The 18,007-nt window shown below is 36.4% G+C and overlaps 1 protein-coding gene across 1 annotated transcript in view; it reads left to right on the top strand.

The window, feature by feature from the left end:
* Positions 1-18,007, top strand: part of DHX57 (DExH-box helicase 57) — a 32,790-nt gene that overhangs the window by 586 nt on the left and 14,197 nt on the right. The window contains exons 2-14 of the mRNA XM_015820958.1: positions 1,569-1,730; positions 1,904-2,050; positions 3,019-3,189; positions 3,780-4,573; positions 6,410-6,588; positions 6,990-7,111; positions 8,419-8,614; positions 9,836-9,960; positions 11,223-11,356; positions 11,741-11,795; positions 13,606-13,799; positions 14,690-14,806; positions 16,477-16,573. Of these exons, the coding sequence (XP_015676444.1) occupies positions 1,576-1,730; positions 1,904-2,050; positions 3,019-3,189; positions 3,780-4,573; positions 6,410-6,588; positions 6,990-7,111; positions 8,419-8,614; positions 9,836-9,960; positions 11,223-11,356; positions 11,741-11,795; positions 13,606-13,799; positions 14,690-14,806; positions 16,477-16,573 (2,486 nt within the window). The 5' untranslated portion in view covers positions 1,569-1,575. The remainder of the gene's footprint in view (positions 1-1,568; positions 1,731-1,903; positions 2,051-3,018; positions 3,190-3,779; positions 4,574-6,409; positions 6,589-6,989; positions 7,112-8,418; positions 8,615-9,835; positions 9,961-11,222; positions 11,357-11,740; positions 11,796-13,605; positions 13,800-14,689; positions 14,807-16,476; positions 16,574-18,007) is intronic.

Here is an 18,007-nt window from a genome sequence, read left to right as displayed (position 1 = left end):
AAGGCATTGTAAAGTGGTATTAACACTTCACGTGATCTTGATTCTATCCCTCTGTTAATGCAGCCTAGCACTGTGTTGGCCTTTTTGGCAGCTGCAGCACACTGCTGGCTCATATTTAGGTGATTGTCCACTAGGACTCCGAGGTGTTCTTTGCAAAAGGAGATCTCAGGCTTGGCCCTGACATATCCTTAAGGAGGGTTCTAAATTAGTGGCACTGATGAATAACTTATGCTACGTTGGATAATTAGTTGAATGGACTGTGTACAGGTCACCAGCTACAATTCTCTATGGTTTTTTCCTATTTTCACTATGAATACTGAGGTTCTCCCCTCCCCCAATAGTGAGCATCAATATGTTCAATTAGATTTAGAGAATACATAATTTATTCTGATTTATTATAGTTTATACTATGATGATGTATTTAATACAGTATATAATTTATATTATAATTTATAATACACTTGTACAAAATTTATTATGATTTATTTAAAGCTTTTTTACCTTGCTTTTCATCCCACCAATCCCAGAGTTCCTTGCAACGTTAATAAGAAAATAACTTAAAGTTAACCCAAAGAACTGTTGCTGCTCTTCTGGTGACTTTGTTAATTGTAATTGGAAAGTAATTAAACCATTACCGAAAGTAACTCATAGCATGCAATGTATATACATCTCTACAGATATAATTTAATCAATTTTATTGATTTAAACTTGATCCAATGGAGTATGATATACTGTTGCCCATGACACAAGTGAATCCTTATTGATAAATATACTCTTATAGATAATATACAAATACTGGGGCCAAAGAAAATTTACTAGGAAATAAATCTCACTGTTTAAAATAGAACAGAGCTGGAAGGGATCTTGGAGATCTTCTAGTCCAGCCCCCTGCTCAAGCAGGAGAACCTATACCATTTCAGACAAGTGACTGTCTAGTCTCTTCTTAAAAACCTCCAGTAATGGAGCGCCCACAATTTTTGAAGGCAAGCTGTTCCACTGGTTAATTGTCCTCACTGTTAGGAAGTTTCTCCTAGGTTGCTTCTCTCTTTGGTCAGTTTCCAATCATTGTTTCTTGTCCTGCCCTCTAGTGCTTTGGAGAATAATTTGACACCCTTTTCTCTGTGGCAGCTCTTCAATAATGCTGGAATACTGCTACCATGTCACCTTTAGACTAGGGCTAGGCAAACCCAAGTCCTGCAGCCGTTCTTCATATGTTTTAGTCTCCAGGACTGTGATCATTTTAGTTGCTCTTCTCTGAATTTTTTCCAAAGTCAACATGTTTTTTGTAGTATGGTGAACAAAATTGGTTGCAGTATTCCAGGTGTGGTTTTACTAGGGTTTTATAAAGCAGTACTAATACTTTGTGTGATCTTGATTCTATGCCTCTGTTTATACAACCCAGGATTGTATTAGCTTTTTTGGCGGCGGGTGCATACTGCTGTGTTTTTTTTAGTTGTGGGAGAGAGCTGATCACTGAATGATGTCAACTGATACCTTTACTGTGTGTTTACATACTAGTGTGACACTTCACTCGTGATAATTTTGTTTCATGGTTTTTTCCCCCTTAGCTAAAAAATGAGTTCAGTAAAGAGAAGAGGGAAACCACACAGTAGAGGAGGAAAAGGAGGAGGTAGTGGCAGCAAACATCAAGCCAGTAGCAACAAAAAAGGCTTGGATGAAATGTGGGATGATGATTTCTGCGTTTTCAGTGGAACGAAAGATACACACAGGTTAGCAAAATGAATTATTCTTCAGAATATTAACTGAATCAGAATTAACTGATCCCATACAATTGTCATTTTAATCATAATTTTAACTAACGAATGTTACGTATTTTGATATGCATTTTACACTACTTGACTGTATTTGTAAATAATGTACTTTTTCTTTTCTGTACATCAAGTTCTGTTAATAAAGGAAATGGACAGACCAAGCATGCATCCAAGATCAAAACACCTCTGAAGACTCTTCATATGACTTCAGAAAATCAGAAGAGAGTAAAAGAACTTCTTTGTGAGCTCCAGGAGCAGGAATTGGCTTCTGGTTCGAAGTGAGTTCTTTTTTAAAACATTTTTTTAAATATGACATGCCACCAAATTGTATATGAACCCCCTTTATTGTTGTGACTGAATAGGCCAGTGATGGCGAACCTTTTAGAGACTGAGTGCCCAAACTGCAACCCAAAGCCCCTTATGCATCGTTGAGTGCCGGGTGGGTGTGGCCCATTGGGCGGGCATGGCCCATTGGGTGGGCGTGGCTGCGGTGGTAACAGCAGACTGGGTGGGACTAAAAAGTTCAATCAATCAATCCCAACTTTGCAAGATCTTTTTTTTTCCCGCGAGAAGTTGAAATTGATTGATTGATTGAACTTTTTTTTTTTGTACACGGCGGCGGAGGCCTAAAGCAAAAAGGTTTTATAAAACCCAGCTGAAGGCCTAGGACTGGGGCGACGGCGCGTGTGCCCACAGAGAGGGCTCTGAGTGCCGCCTCTGGCACCCGTGCCATAGGTTCGCCACCACTGGAATAGGCCTTTCATAGTGTGTAATTATGGTATATAATTTAGCATATCTAGACTGTTGATTGATTTAACAAACAAGATTTTGTACCCATTCTAGAAGAAGAAGCAAAATGTTTATTTAACTCGAAGTGGCTACATGTTTTATATAACAAAGGCAATTTCTACATTTGAACAATTAAATAAAACCACTTCCGGACTGAGAGAGAAAAGTCTAAAATCATTTTGTATAATCCTAATCGTCCAGATTAATTTATTGGTTGTAGCCCAGAAGCGGTGAATGCGCCAATACTGGAAGTTTTTAAGAAGAAACTGGACAGCCATTTGTCTGAAATGGTAGAGGGTTTCCTGCCTGAGCTGGGGGTTGGACTAGATGACCTCTAAGGTCCCTTCCAACTTTATCATTATTATTATTATTATTATTATTATTATTATTATTATTATTATTATTATTATTATTATTATTATTATTATTATTATTATTAAATATCTTATACTTTCAGGACACTATCAGGCATTGGTGATTGCAATGAGTCGGATTACCTGGATGATGAGCAGTCCTGGTCAGATGACAATGCGTTCTCTAAAACCAATTCAAGAGCTGCTTCTCAAGCATCAGTGAACCATGTACTAGACATGGAAGTGTCATCTTTTGCTGTGCATAAGCTTTCCAGGTAATTATTTCTGCATCTATAACATCCAAGCCAATGTATAATTTAGGAATCGTGATTGGAATGGATAATTATAGTTACTTGAAGGAATAACACACTTCAGAATCTAGTGACTCAATAGTAAGACAGTTTTGGCTTTGATTTAAAAAAAAACAAATTTCAGGCTGTTATAATTATCAAATTATTGTCAACGGGTTCCTTTTTTCTAGAAATTCAAATTCTTTGTGTTATTATTGGGGGGCGGGCAGCAAGGGGAAAAGAAACAAGTTCTTCAAGTCAATTTTTTACCAACCCAAATACTGCTGATCCCTTTCTGGTTCTTTTATTCTGTCCCGGGAGATTTTTAGGAGTTCAACTCTGCCTCGTCAATCATTCAAGCCATCAGTGTATCTTCATAGAATGCAAATGTTCATATTCTAAAAACAACCCCTGACTGGGATAACAATGTATATTCTAGTTGCAGAATCAAAGTGTATTATGCAATCTAGAGTAGCTTCTTCTCATAGGATAATACAGAGCGCCGTTTTTAGAAGTAGTAGAGCTACTTGCTCTTGCCCAGATGGGACTTGTTACCACTGTTTTCTTCCTCCTAGGTATGGCTTTGATTTTGAGCATTGCCAAGCAGCACTGAAGTCTTACAATGGTAACATTGGAGCATCCTTGGAACATTTACTTTTGCAGTGCTTCACAGAAAAGTTTGGAAAGAGAATGCAGTTCACAGAAGCTTCTGTTCCAGCAAATATTAAAGATTGTTTGGAACAAAGGCAAGAAGAAGCTTTAGCCCTCCGTTCAATCTGTGGAGACAAATTTGTTGAACGAATTCAAAATCGAGTTTGGACTATTACATTAGAGTTGGCATATCTAACAGATATTCTCAGCAAGACAAAACAAGACAATCGCATCACCAGTAACATAGTTAATACAAATTCCCAGGGTATCTGTAAATATTTCCTCCGAGGAGATTGCAAATTTGGTTCAAGATGCAAATTCAAGCATGAAACTCCGCATAGTCAAAAATCACTTCCCCCCATTCGAGACGATGCTCATCTTAGACTTAGAAGTGATAATGCTCCCGTATATGAACTTGAAGTAAGATTTCCAGAAGATAATAAATACCCATATCAACCACCTCTTGTGGCCTTCTATTCTACTAATGAGAATTTGCCTTTGTCTTGTCGATTGCACTTAGTGGAATTCCTTTATGAAAAGGCCTTAATATCATCTGAGTCTAATAAACCTGTAGTATATGATTTTGTAACATGCTTAGAGGATGAAGCTCAAGTCCTGAAATTGCTTAATAAGACATCCCACAAATACAGTGTTCCTCCACTGCCTATGAAACAAAAGTTTCCAAGTGGCCCTAATAATCTACATCAGACTTCAGAAGGTATGTTCATTTTCATAACTCTTTATTGGGATCTTGAAAAATTAATGTTGAATGCCTTCATTTTGCTTCAAATTGCTATGACAACATTATTTAGGAATTATTCCTACTGTGGTGGGCTTGGAAAATCTTGCATTATGAATCAATTTCAAGAAGAAATTTTGTAACTGGATCTTTTTTGTTTTTTTGTTTTTTTAGTAATTTGCTAACATGGATAGAACTAGGCAATTTTCAGTTAGAGAGTATTGTGCTTCAAGGAATGAATTGTAAGTACAGAAATGTCAGTGTTTGTACTTCAGCAGATAATACCTAATGACAAAAAGATACAATTTTTTAAAGTCATATTATATCACTTCGAGTCTTTCTAATGTATTGAGTTCCCAGTATGGAGACTGTATAATTGAAAAAGACTGTCCAAAGATGGCAGATTTTCCCATTAAAACTTGCATTGGAGAATGAACCTTTAATATAATCCTTCATTGATCATTTGATTGGATTAGCACTTTAGACTTTGTTGTTCAGTAATCCAAATCTCATTTAAAGTATTTATGGAAGGTGTATTATACCCTTTAATTGATGCCTTCAAGTACCTACAACAGTGGTCCCCAATCTTTCCAGCTCTGCGGACCGGTGGCGGGAGAGGGGGGGAAGAGGAGATGGTTTCATGCATACATGCACACCACTAGCACAAATTCAGCTTTGTGTGCTCACACACTTGCCTCCACTTGTGCAGGCCGGATCCCTAGAGGCTGGGCTGCGGACCAGGGGTTGGGGACTCCTGCCCTACAACATGTATCTTGAACAAACATAAGAAAATTGTATCTAATAAAATCACCGTTATAAATCTGAAAAAGCATAACTTTAAGAAAATCAGCAAAAAGCTTGTTTTTATCACAAAGAGAGCATTGAAATACAATGATAATATCTACTATAACAATAACTTTTGCCTGACTTTATTTAAAAAAAGCATGATACCTCTAATTACTGTAATAAATACAATGTGATATTCTCCTAATGAATTGGACTTCGTTTTTCATTGCTAGCCAGCAACCAGACAGGAAAATCCATATTGCAATAGCATTGTTTTAATCTGTATAAGCCTCTTTCAAGAGAGAAATCAATACTAGGATGGGCAAACATTCTGATCACAGGGAAACTGAGAGGTGTTTGGTAGGGAAAGTCTTCTAAAACATAAGATAGAATCCATTTTGATTGTACAAGCCCCTATGTTCATTTCTTAGCATCACCAGGCAGAACTAGGAAAAATGTTCTTTAAGATCTAGAGAAGCAATGGCAGTTTTCAATCAATAATAAGCTTGTTGAAACAGGCCTGACTATCTTTTAGGTTCAATCAGATCTTATGCTTGCCTTTATAGCAGGGGTCCCCAACCCCCGGTCCGTGGACCAGTACCTGGCTGCAGCATGCCAGCAACCGGGCCGCACAAACAATTAAAGCCCCATCCGCAGGATGCAGGCAGCACACAAAACCACACACCCTCCGGTCTACAGAAAAACCTCTCTCCATGGAACCGGACCCTGGTGCCCAAAAGGTTGGGGATTTCTGCTGTAGAGTGCCCAGTTTATGGCTATATAATTTAATGGAACTCCTAATCTGAATTTATTTAGTGTATGATATATTTCTCCCATCTGTATTAGGGATGACTATCAGTGGAGGCCTGAATTCAAGGTATGATGGGCAGGATTCCGGAGAGGAAATCCGTCAAATAAATTAGCCATTGGTATACTGATCCCTGTGTCAACAATATTCATATCTTCCCCCTCCACCCCAAGTTAAACCAGTTTTGTAGAAGGCACATGCTAATTAAGATTTTTTTAAAGCATCAACAGAGGTGGAAGCTGAAGAGGATGAGAATGACCAAGAGGGCCTACAAACAGTTCATTTAGAGAAAGAGAGTTATGTGAATGTCAAAAAGAAACTTTTATTGAAAAGCAGCACTCCATCAGAGACCATTACCAAAGAAAATGTTAAAATTTGCAAACAATTCAGCATAAAAAAGGTACAGTTAGCTTTTAAATTGTTTTAACTATGAAGATGTGTGGGAAAGTAGTTTGGTACACATTGTAACTTTCTTTTTTAAACACTATCAGGCATATTTATATTCATGTAATGAGCCTGAGTTATGATTTTAAAAATCCGCTATTGGCCAAAATTATTTTAATAACAGATTAAATGTTGCAGCCCAAACTTGTGATAATTAGCAGTTGGATGCTAATTAGAGTTTGTTCTACTTTCTTGAGTTCCTTAAAAAGCATGCTTTTGTTTATAAAAATGCTTCACATATTTTTATTTATTTTGAGTAGCTGCTTTAATGAACAGTAAATATATTGTTAAATCATTGTTACTCACATATTGGAGGTTAATCATGGATGCTGATAACCTTTTGCGTATTTTTGTCAGTCTTCTAGGCGTTACCAGACGATGTTACAAGAACGACAAAAACTTCCAGCGTGGGAAAAGAAAGAAAACATTCTCAGCTTGCTGAGCAAATATCAGGTCCTAGTTGTAAGTGGTATGACTGGGTAAGTGTATAATCTATACACAAACTTGAATAGAGGCTACATTCCACATCACGTCTACTGTATCAATAGGCCAGTACTGCTGTTTCATAGTTCATCATAAACGAGGGAGAAAAGTCCAAAATCATATTCACAACAAAGGAGGGATACTTTTACTTACGGTAGATTAAGATTCTCACTTAGGCTGTTCAGTTCTCCATCTCTTCCTGGTTTAGCTTAGTTGAAAAATAAATGTGAAGAAAGAAAAAAGCCAGGCCAGTGTCTCTTTCTCTGTGTTTATGATTTACCAAGCCTACCATTTCTGGTTAAGACTAAACAGACCAAGAGACCAAGCTAAAAAATAAAAAGAAGAATATGACACCTATCTAGTTGTTAAGAGATAAATTGCCAGCAATACAACTACTGTAGGATTAAATGAAAGATTAATTATACAATCTCTACGTATTTCTGCTAATAATTCAAATTAGAATATAACTGTAGTAGTAATTACAGTTTAAAACTTCAATTACAAACACAAATATATATATTTTTTAGAACATCCTAAAATACAAAAGTCTGGTCCAGTGTTCTGTAGCTATATCAGGATCGTGTAAAGTAGAATTCCCCAATATTTCTGCCTTTAGAGATTGGGGGGGGAGGGATGGTTCCACGTGACTGGCCGGCAAACATGCGCACATAGCTCCATTTGCTTGCATAAGTAGGGATGTGCGCTCGCCCACCACTTCTGCAGCCCAGTTCCGAATAGCTCACGGCCCAGTAGTGTGCTGCAGCCTGCGGGTTGGGAACCCCTGGTATAAAGGAACTTCATACTTTTTCAAGTGGGAAACCCTTTGTTTGTCTACTTTGTAGAAGCCTGGCAAGATGTGATCCCCCAAAAGAAAGTTCCATTTTGGCCGTACAAGAGAAATTTCTGCATATATCTTTTGGCCTCAAATTGTTGTAGAATTTGTAACAGTCCCGTCTTTTGTACAGTTCAAGTTGCAGTCCTCAGCAGAAAATCTTTCACGAGGCTTGAATTTAGTCTTTTTTTTTCCAAATGTCTGAATCAATATTAGTAAATAGGAAAAAATTAAATGTATTTTTATTTCAATGAAAATGTATAACGATAAAGGAGAGATTTGAAGTCAAAAACCTATTTATTTTTGCTTTATGTTACCTTTATGTTTCATCAATTTATGCTCAGCCTGGAGAAGTAGATAGTTCTTTAAAACAAAATATATTATCCATAAAATGCAGGTTGGAACCCAATGGTTTGTTATGTGCTGCTTGAGGGATGGGTGATTTTCTCACACACATTTTTTTTCCTGCAGATGTGGAAAGACCACGCAGATACCTCAGTTTATCTTGGATTCCTCCCTTGAAGGTCCTTCTAATAAAGTAGCCAACATCCTTTGCACCCAACCTCGTAGGATTGCTGCCATTTCTGTTGCTGAACGTGTAGCCAAGGAAAGAACAGAAAAAGTTGGAATTACTGTTGGATACCAAATCCGGCTAGAAAGTGTCATGGTTTGTTTTTTTCCTTTACATTTGAAGAAGTGGTAATTCTGGTATTGTGTTTTAATATACCGGTAACTCTTTTTAAATGAGAGAAAATATAAACAAGTTTACCATTTTAATCTTCTCTATATATTCCTTATTAGATCTAAGGAAGGTACCAGTCATTTGAGCACATTTTGGCCAGTATGCTATATTATATTTTGTTGTGCACCTCCCCGAATCATAGGCAGCTATATAAATTAAATTAAATTAACTCCCACTGCTTTTTTGCCTATGTATGGAAATTCTTTTTTCCCTGTTTAAGTAAGGAAATACTTCTGAAACAGTACCCAACAGGTCCCAGGTTGCTTAGTTATTGCTATATTAGACTTTGGTAGTCAATATTTTTTACCAGCCAGAGTCCAATTTGCAATACTGAAAGATCTTTTGCTTCGTTATCATGAACAAGCTTTGCAGGGTTGAAATAAATAGAATAGAATTTAACGGGGAGAAGTATAAAGTTTTACAGGTACATCTGAATAGGAAAAATGTAAAACACAAGTACAGCAGAGGGAAACCTGGTTGCATCTGAGTGTTCTTTTCTACTATAAGATAAACATGAGCCAGTGTTGTGGTATCACTGCTGAAAAGGTAAATGTTATATTAGTATGAGTCCAAAGCATGGGAAGTAAATGTTCCACTCAACTATGTTCTGGCCCATCATTTGGTTTATAGGTATCACAGTTCAAAAATGGCATGACAAAATTGGGCAAATTCATGCAGGGCTACAAAGATGGTAAAGGATCTGGAAACCAAGCTTTATGATTTAGGTTCTAGAAAAGATAACTGAGGGGAGATACGATAGCAGTCATTAAATATTTGAAGGGATGTCTCACAGAAAAGCAAATAAACTAATTCTCTGTTGCCCCAGGGGGCAGAATCAGAGCTGTTGGGTTAAACAGGAAGGGAAGAGAACCTTCCTGACTGCCCATGATGTCAGCCGGTGGACACCTTGCCACACAAAGTGGTGAGTTCTCCTTTGCTAGAGGTCATCAAACAGATCCAATAATCAGTCAGATGTGTTTTGGTGGTTCTTGAATTGAGCAGAGGATTGGACTAGATAACCTCCAAGGTATATTCCAACTCTATAATTCTAAACAGACTTCCACTTTATGATCCATGGAAAACAAAATAATCTGACAGAACAATGATTTTCTTGGCTATTTTAACATTTTGTCTTTTTTATTCCAGTCTTCATCTACACGGCTATTGTACTGTACTACTGGAGTGCTTCTGAGAAGACTAGAAGGGGATAAGAATTTACAGGGAATAACTCATGTTATTATTGATGAAATACATGAGAGAACCGAAGAAAGGTAAGTAAGCCTTTAAAACTAGACAATTTTTCATTATTGTATTTTATATCCTTTCTCTAAATTTATTCTATTTGTATGCAAATGCTTCTGTTGAATTACCTTTCCATTTTTTATTTTAATGTTCCATTTTTGCTCTGCTAATCTGGCCAATCCAGAGATGCAACTGAATTCCTGGAACAATAGATTTGGGGGTTTGGGGAACTGATTCATTCAGCAGTTCCACTTTTGCTGTGGTTGTCAGCTCTGTTAAAAGTGAAGTCATCTTCAGTCCCAGAAGTCCAAAGGTTGTAAATTTGTATGTTTCCTTTTCCCCTATCTTTGTGGTATGCAGAAGGAAGAATTCATTCATTCATTCATTCATTCATTTGATTCGTTTGCTGCCCGTCTCACTTCAACAACATGCACATTCTCTTCTAAACTGCACTGTTGACCAATTTAGCAAAACAATTTAAGGATTAATCCTAGCTTCTTTAACAATTAATCAGGGTTCAAATCATGATTCCTAGCATTTATATAATTATATACCAGGCACTGGAGAAAATGAATAAAATAAACCACTAATCAGTCTTCCAGCTGCATAGAAAACTGAGAAAAAGTGACTGTATGGCAAAAGTAGCATTTAAAATTGGGATTTTGTACCATGATCATTTAGCTCTGAGTTCACATGAGCTCACTACTATATACTAATAATGTACTGTTTATGAATACTGGATTACTACATTATGCTAATCAACTTCTAGATTGGAATTACTAAAATTTGGTTCAAAGACGTGAGGCTATTCTTTGAAGAAAAAAAAACCTGGCCTGCTATTTTTATCCTACGCTCTTAATTGACTGCTGTAAGAAGCTACTTTCCAAAAAGCAGTGCAGTGGAAAAACAAAAATAGAAAGACTAAATCATATTTGGATGCTTCACATAAATAGTATTTTTTGCAAACTTTATTCCTAAATATTTTACTTGTTTGGTAACTGTGACTTCTTGTTTCAAGTGTGGCATAATTTTTGTTTGCTTTTTCATACAGTTAAAATTTAATTTTCAGTGATGAGGACAAATTATTCTCCTCGTCCTCCAGAATAACTGAAGAGGTATATTGTTTGTATTTCAGTTTCTGCCCTAATATGTAACATATTTACAGCTTTGGAGCTAGAACATTAAAAACTAAATAGTGAGTGGACACTCAAGAATCACTTCCAATACTGAAAGAGGTTGAAAAAAGATGCAAATGTTGGAAGATTTTTAATTTTCCCTTGTTTTTTTTCAGTGACTTCTTGTTATTGATTATGAAGGATTTAATATTACAAAGACCAGAGCTGCGTGTTATACTAATGAGTGCTACTCTGAATACAGACGTCTTTTCTCAGTATTTTAATTCCTGCCCTATTGTCAATATACCAGGTGAAAACAGCTTCTTTTACTATTAATTCCTTCCCTGTTTTAACCTTCTGATGATTTTACAGCAAATGTCTCCATTATAAGTTTCTATATATTTGCATCACACTGTTTTGATAGTAAAATATTTGAACTGAAGAAACTATACAAGTCTTAAGAATCTAAAAGGCATAGTAACCATGCTGCTAAACCAGTCTGTATTGCTTTGAGCATTATCCAATTTTTATTTGATTCCCATATTGCAGTGAAGTTCAGGCTATAACTACACAACAGTGCTCCAAATTTCTTAGGATAAAACTTCCAATTCTTTGCTCTGTTTTGCACATATTTTGGGTCTATTTCGCTAAAACTATTTCTGCTAAAACTATTTATAATTGTTTACATCTCTAGGAAGGACATTCCCTGTTGAGCAATTTTTTCTAGAAGATGCAATTGCAATGACTGGGTAAGAAGTTTCAAAAACAAGTCTAGCACCAGCAATTCTTTTTACATAATATAAATTTCTTTTCAGACTGAAAATTCAGATTGTTTATTGGATCATCCTTGTGGGATAACACAGTTAAACTCAGCTAATAATGTAGACAACACTACTGCACTATATCAAATAGGATTTTAAATTAGACTTGTAACAAAAAAAAATAATGCCAAGTATTACTAAAACCTTTGTATATTGCAAGAATCAGACTCATATACTTTATATCATTAAGAATATAAAGACTAGGGAAACATAGTACAGTATGTTTATGTTGAGGTGCTTTTGTAACATGAGATTTAGTATGGATTAGATGAGCATTAATGTGCATGACAGCAAGACGTTTAAGAGAAAACTAGGAAGCATGAAATGGAGTGCAATCTCAGATCAATCACTGGATTAAAAAGGGCTGTAACTTTCTGCCAACCACATAGGAAGTCTACAAGTAATCCTCGACTTACAACCATTCACTTAGTGAGTGTTCGAAGTTACAACAGCACTGAAAAAAGTGACTTATGACCAGTTTTCACATTTACAACCCTTGCAGTATTCCCATGGTCACATGATCAAAATTCAGGCACATAGTAACTGTATGTGTGCATTTACGACACTTACAGTGTGAAAGAGGAAAGCTATATTTGCTTAACAACCACATGATTCACTTAACAATTTCAGTGATTCGCCTAACAACTGTGGCAAAAAAATGTCATAAAATGGGGCAAAACTCAACAATTGCATTACTTAGCAATGGAAATTTTGGGCTCATTTGTGGTCATGTCAAGGACTGCCTATATTTGTCTAGTCCATTTTCCCAAAATTCAATTAAAAAAAAGGATCTAGTCATTGCAGAATTGGAAAATATGATAAAATATATACAGTATATTATATATTTTTATGTCGTGAAAATGATAAATAAATCTGAACACCAAGATAAAATATAAACAAAAACAGTTTAATCTACAAAAATGCTGAGCTTTCGTTGGCCAAACTGCCGACATTGTCAGAGCGTAAAACACCGGATTTGGGAGTTTGTTTATGTAACTGGCTGCCTCTGCGCTCTAGCTCTTGATCGGGTCATTGGTCCACCCATTCACACCGGATGTTCTGTTCTTAAAAGGGCAATACTTGTCAGTGTATTGTCAGTTTTTGAAGTTGGTCTCCCTCCCCCAGTCGTTGTTATTCTCCTGGCGTGTGTGCAAGCACTCGGAGCGGCTATTGGCTATTGGTTTCCAAGCGCCCCATTTGCAGGCAGATGAAGCTTCCAGTCTCCGTCATTTTTCCGTCTAGGCAAAAAGGGGTCGGGTGCTCCCTAGGAACCCAAACACTTTTCACCCAGACGGAGAAATGATGGAGATTGGAAGCTTCGTCTGCTTAAAAAAGGAAAGAGTGTGGCAGGTGGAGGGAGGTGGCATGGGAGGTTTGCGCCACCTGGTCCTTCGGTTTCCCCCACCTGTCCGCACTGCTCTCCTCGCCTGAAGGCGGGTTCTGCCGGTACTGCCCTTACCTCCTGAGCCTCTGCCCTGGGAAGCTCTGTAAGCCATTGCAGTCGTGGGCAAGCAGACAGTGGGAGGGAATAGGCGGGTGACCGCAAAAGTCAGACATCCCCCGAAAATAAGCCCTTTTGGTCCCAAAAAATAATAATATATAAGACCTGGTCTTATTTTTGGGGAAACACGGGTAATTACACAGCACCATTCATAAAGTAAAAAAACTGTTAACTGTTTGAAAAGCAAGGATAACTGCTTGCTTTTTTCCCCCGTGATCTCTCTCGGCATGCATTCAGGTATGTTTTGGAGCATGGCAGTCCATATATGTGCAGAACAAAACAAACTGTACACAAGACAGGAAGACACACACGGACTGCTGCAGAAGAAGTGGAAGAGGATCTAAAACACTCTGGCTTGGTGAAAACTACAGTCCAGAATTCAGTCCCAGACCAAATGCTGACTTTCCAACAATTGCTGATACGTTACAAAGGTATCGCTTTGATGAACATGGTATACCCATTGGTTTCCAGACATCCTTTACGTATAAAAAATATTTGGTTTATTACCTGAAAGTTGTATTCAAAAACAGTTAAGTAAAAATTGTAAGACTAAAGCCTCTTGCATATCTATCTGTACTAGGTCTTATTTGTGCCAAACTTTTAAAGTTCTTTTTGGAATTTTTAACAGAGAGATTCCAAATTTTGGACATTATCTTTCGTAAAATAAGAATTGACACGTGAATTTCAACTATGCAAGTAGAAATACTGAATAATAGTTAAAATAATTTTCCTTGGTATATGGTTGATGGTGAGGCACTGGGAAATGTGTCCATCTTAACTTATTTTTTCAATACTTTCTGGTCAGGAAGCAAAATTCAGACTTTTAAATTCAGTAAATTCATGCTCACACAATGGATAGAGAGGACAGGGTGCTGAATGAAATTTGTACTAGGGATAAATAGGTGAGTGAAGAAGTAATCTGCTATAAGGGATACTAGAACTCTATATGTAGCTCAACAGAGTGATTCAAGTTAACCATTAGTAATAAAGATACTGTATGTATAAATTGAAATTCAAGATTTTATTTATTTCACTTGCCATGATTTGTACTCTAATACCCTAATGGAAATGGCTGTCATGTAAGATTTCAGGACAATACAAAGGTTCTGTGAAGGAGAAATGTTTATTTTTGAAAGGTTGAAAATGTATGTAACATTTTAAAAGTGTCAAAGAAAGTTTTGCTACATAGGAAACATACATCTATTTCTCTTGTCAATTTTGATATAACTTGGTAGTTTGCATTTTTACTAATTAAATTAACTTTACTACATTTTACTGCTGAGATTATTTCTCTGCTTATGCATATTTCTTTTTTTTGTAGGTGTTAGTAAATCAGTAATAAAAACCATGGCAAATATGGATTTAGACAAAGTAAATCTTGAATTAATTGAAGCCTTGCTTGAATGGATTGTCAGTGGCAAACATTTATATCCACCAGGTAACTTAAAAACAGTTTAACAGCTGTGATCTGTTTTACAAATTGATTACACTGAATAATTCCAACATGTACAATTTCATAAAAATAAGACATTCTTACTATTGTGATGAGGAATTACATTTTTAAAGAGGCATTGCATTCAGACAACAATTTAAAGAAACAAGACTATTTTTACTTGTTCCTTCTTTTCCCCTTCTTTCTCATATACAACATAATTATCTTTTTGTTTCCCAGGTTCCTTCTTCAAAAGTACTAATAAAATGTTTAAATAATTGTGGTTTGTTTTAAATAAATTATTGAAGGTTGTACACAAGAAAATAAGGGAGTGAAAGAGAGTAATTGTAAAAGCAAAATATATTTTCAACAAACTAAAATATTAGCTGGAGGATCATCTGAATTTAAATAAGTCACATAAACGAAATTCAGGCACTTGGCAAAAAGTATATTTTTACAACAGTTCCAGTATTCTGGGGTCATGTGATCATCATTGTGACCTTCCCAAAGGGCTACCAACAAGCAAAGTAAGTGGGGGAAACTGGATTCATGTAATGACCACATGGTTTACTTAACCACTCAACACCCAATTAACAACTGTGGCAAAAAAAGTTGTAAAATTGGGCACAACTCAGTGCTCACTTTATGACACAACTTTTGGTCCCAATTGTAGTCATAAATCAGGGACTACTTTTATAGGTTGACTTGAGCACTAAGTGACAAGGGGCACTTATTAGAGTAGCTTGGAGGTCATGATAGTGCAATACATGAATAACTGTAGCATCGCCCAAGCATGAAAATAAATGCTCTGAAAAAGGAATATGAATGTACCTTCCTTCTAACACACTAGACTATAAGTCTTTAAACTTTACTAAGTTAAAAACTCTCATGCAAATAACACAAAGAGGACAAAAGAGGTGTTTAGGTGTAAAGAACCAATGGAACTGGCCTCCATTATATGTAATAGATTGAGGCCTTAAATCTCCCTGCAGACCCAAATCAAGGACTTATTGATCATGCTAACTGCTTTTTCAGGGTTAATCTTCCATGTTTAGTTATTTATTTATCACCAACTACAATTGGTTTTTAATATATCTATAAAGAATATAATAGAATGTCCCTGGTATAATGAATAATTTTTTTAATACAAATAACACTTTTAAATACCCATGTACAGTACTGCACAGATAAAACAAAATGAAGGTAGGTAGCCAGCACTTAATGTATAAACAAGTACAGAACTCGTAGATTGCAGTACTCTCCAGAATCATTTTGTTTTTAATAGACACTTTAAAAATTATTTTCAATCATTTTTAAAAGATTCAGAGACAATATTTCACATAGGAAAACGTTTATGGGTAAGTAGTCATTGATGTGCATGAAGCAACATACATTATGGACATCTGCAGAGGCAGTAAATGACACATGTCCAAAAGGTGCAGAACTTTGATCTTCCCAACATCCCTCCATTTGGACATCATTGTCTATCCTGCCCATTACCCACAATTATATAAAAGGCATTTGTTGTAATTTTGTTTTCTAAATGGAAGTACTTTCTGCATTGGAAAATGTAATACTGTATATGAAGCAGCAGAGAGGAACTGAGAAAAACAAAGATAAATATGGCAGTGAAGGAAACAGAATAGCTTCTACTCATTATTTTAATTCATGTTTAGGTGCAGTACTGATATTTTTGCCAGGCTTAGCAGAAATCCAAGCATTATATAAACGGTTGCAGTCTAATGCCATGTTCAACAACCGGCACAGCAAACGGTATGTCTTAATCTACTTTTAAAAGAAAAAAAATAGAAACCGATATTTTAATCTTGTCAATGAATTTAGGCATTTCTTCAAAAATTATATAACATTTCTTCTCTGGACCACATGACTTTTCTGCCCTGGAATATAGCCACAGTGAATGCTTGTATACTAATATTCTATATTTCTAAGTCAAATAGGAACTTCCAAACTATTGTAATCTGATTATTGAACCAATACCTTGATAAATGTATATTAGCTAATCTTTTAGTACTTCAACCATGTTAAATTCATTCCTGAGCAGGTATTGCAACTGAGAAGGCAGATCTCCTGGATCCCAGTAAATAATATTGCTTAAAGGAGGGACCTGGAATAAGCCCACCCTTTCAATTCTGATGGGGCGAGTAGAAACAATTAAAAACAGGTGTCTCACAAATAGCCTGCCTCTATGCCATGTAGAACTTTATAGGTGAGTCAGAATTATTTAGAATCAGGAGCCAGTGCAGCTCATGGCACAAAACTGTTACTTGGGTGAAGAGTCCAAAACACCTGCATTACTGCAACCTGCAGCTTCTGGATACACTTTAAGGGCAATTGTATGTAACGTGCATTACAATAATCCAAATAGGAAGTTACAAAGGCATGAGTGACTGTGAATAGGGCCTCCTAATCCAAGAGCGTGCACAGTGGATACACAAGATGGTTTTGTGCAAAGGTCCTATGAATCCAGGAGTACCCCCAAATCTGATCCAAGCAGAAATGTACAACTGAGTATCACTTGTACATCTCTGCCTGGAGAGAGATCACTAGCATACCAGTGATACTTATCCATTTATTACTGGATGATTTCAGCCAGCAGTTTCTTATTGAAAAGAAGTGAGGAGAGACAAAGCCCTGTAGTATTCTGTAAAGCAGGGGCAAGGACTAGAGCTCCCCCTCCATCAACTACCAACTGTACCTTAGCTTAAACTGGAAAGAAAGAAGACAACCACAAAAAGTGATCTCTCATCGAACAGACCCATAATTCTTATTAGTGATAATCCCTTTGAGGCTGTTAATTGAGATGGAGATTAAAAGATGATAGTTTTTTCTCTGGTCTAGACTTCAATTTTCATCAGCCCCAGCCATCATAGTCAGTGATTAAGGTGGTTGCGACTTAGCTGAAAATAACAGGAAAATTGGAATATTTTATGTATATACAGTGCTACCTTTCATGTTTCTTTGACTAAATCCAGCAGGCTCAACCTCTCTATTCACGTACCTATATAACATTACTTTGTTGTACACCGCCCAGAGTCCCTTCACGTTTTTCAGAAATATGAAAAATAAATAAATAAATAAAATCTGTTTTCCCATTTTATTTCTGAAGGAGAACATTGAACTTTCCCCAAGACTACATATGGTTGCTGCATTTGCAAAGTATTGTATTCTTGATTACAGTATACACTT

The sequence above is a fragment of the Protobothrops mucrosquamatus genome, unplaced genomic scaffold, assembly GCF_001527695.2.
Source record: "Protobothrops mucrosquamatus isolate PMUCROS unplaced genomic scaffold, P.Mucros_1.0 scaffold1224, whole genome shotgun sequence".
Taxonomy (NCBI): Eukaryota; Metazoa; Chordata; class Lepidosauria; order Squamata; family Viperidae; genus Protobothrops; species Protobothrops mucrosquamatus.
This window is presented reverse-complemented; position numbering and strand designations above follow the sequence as displayed.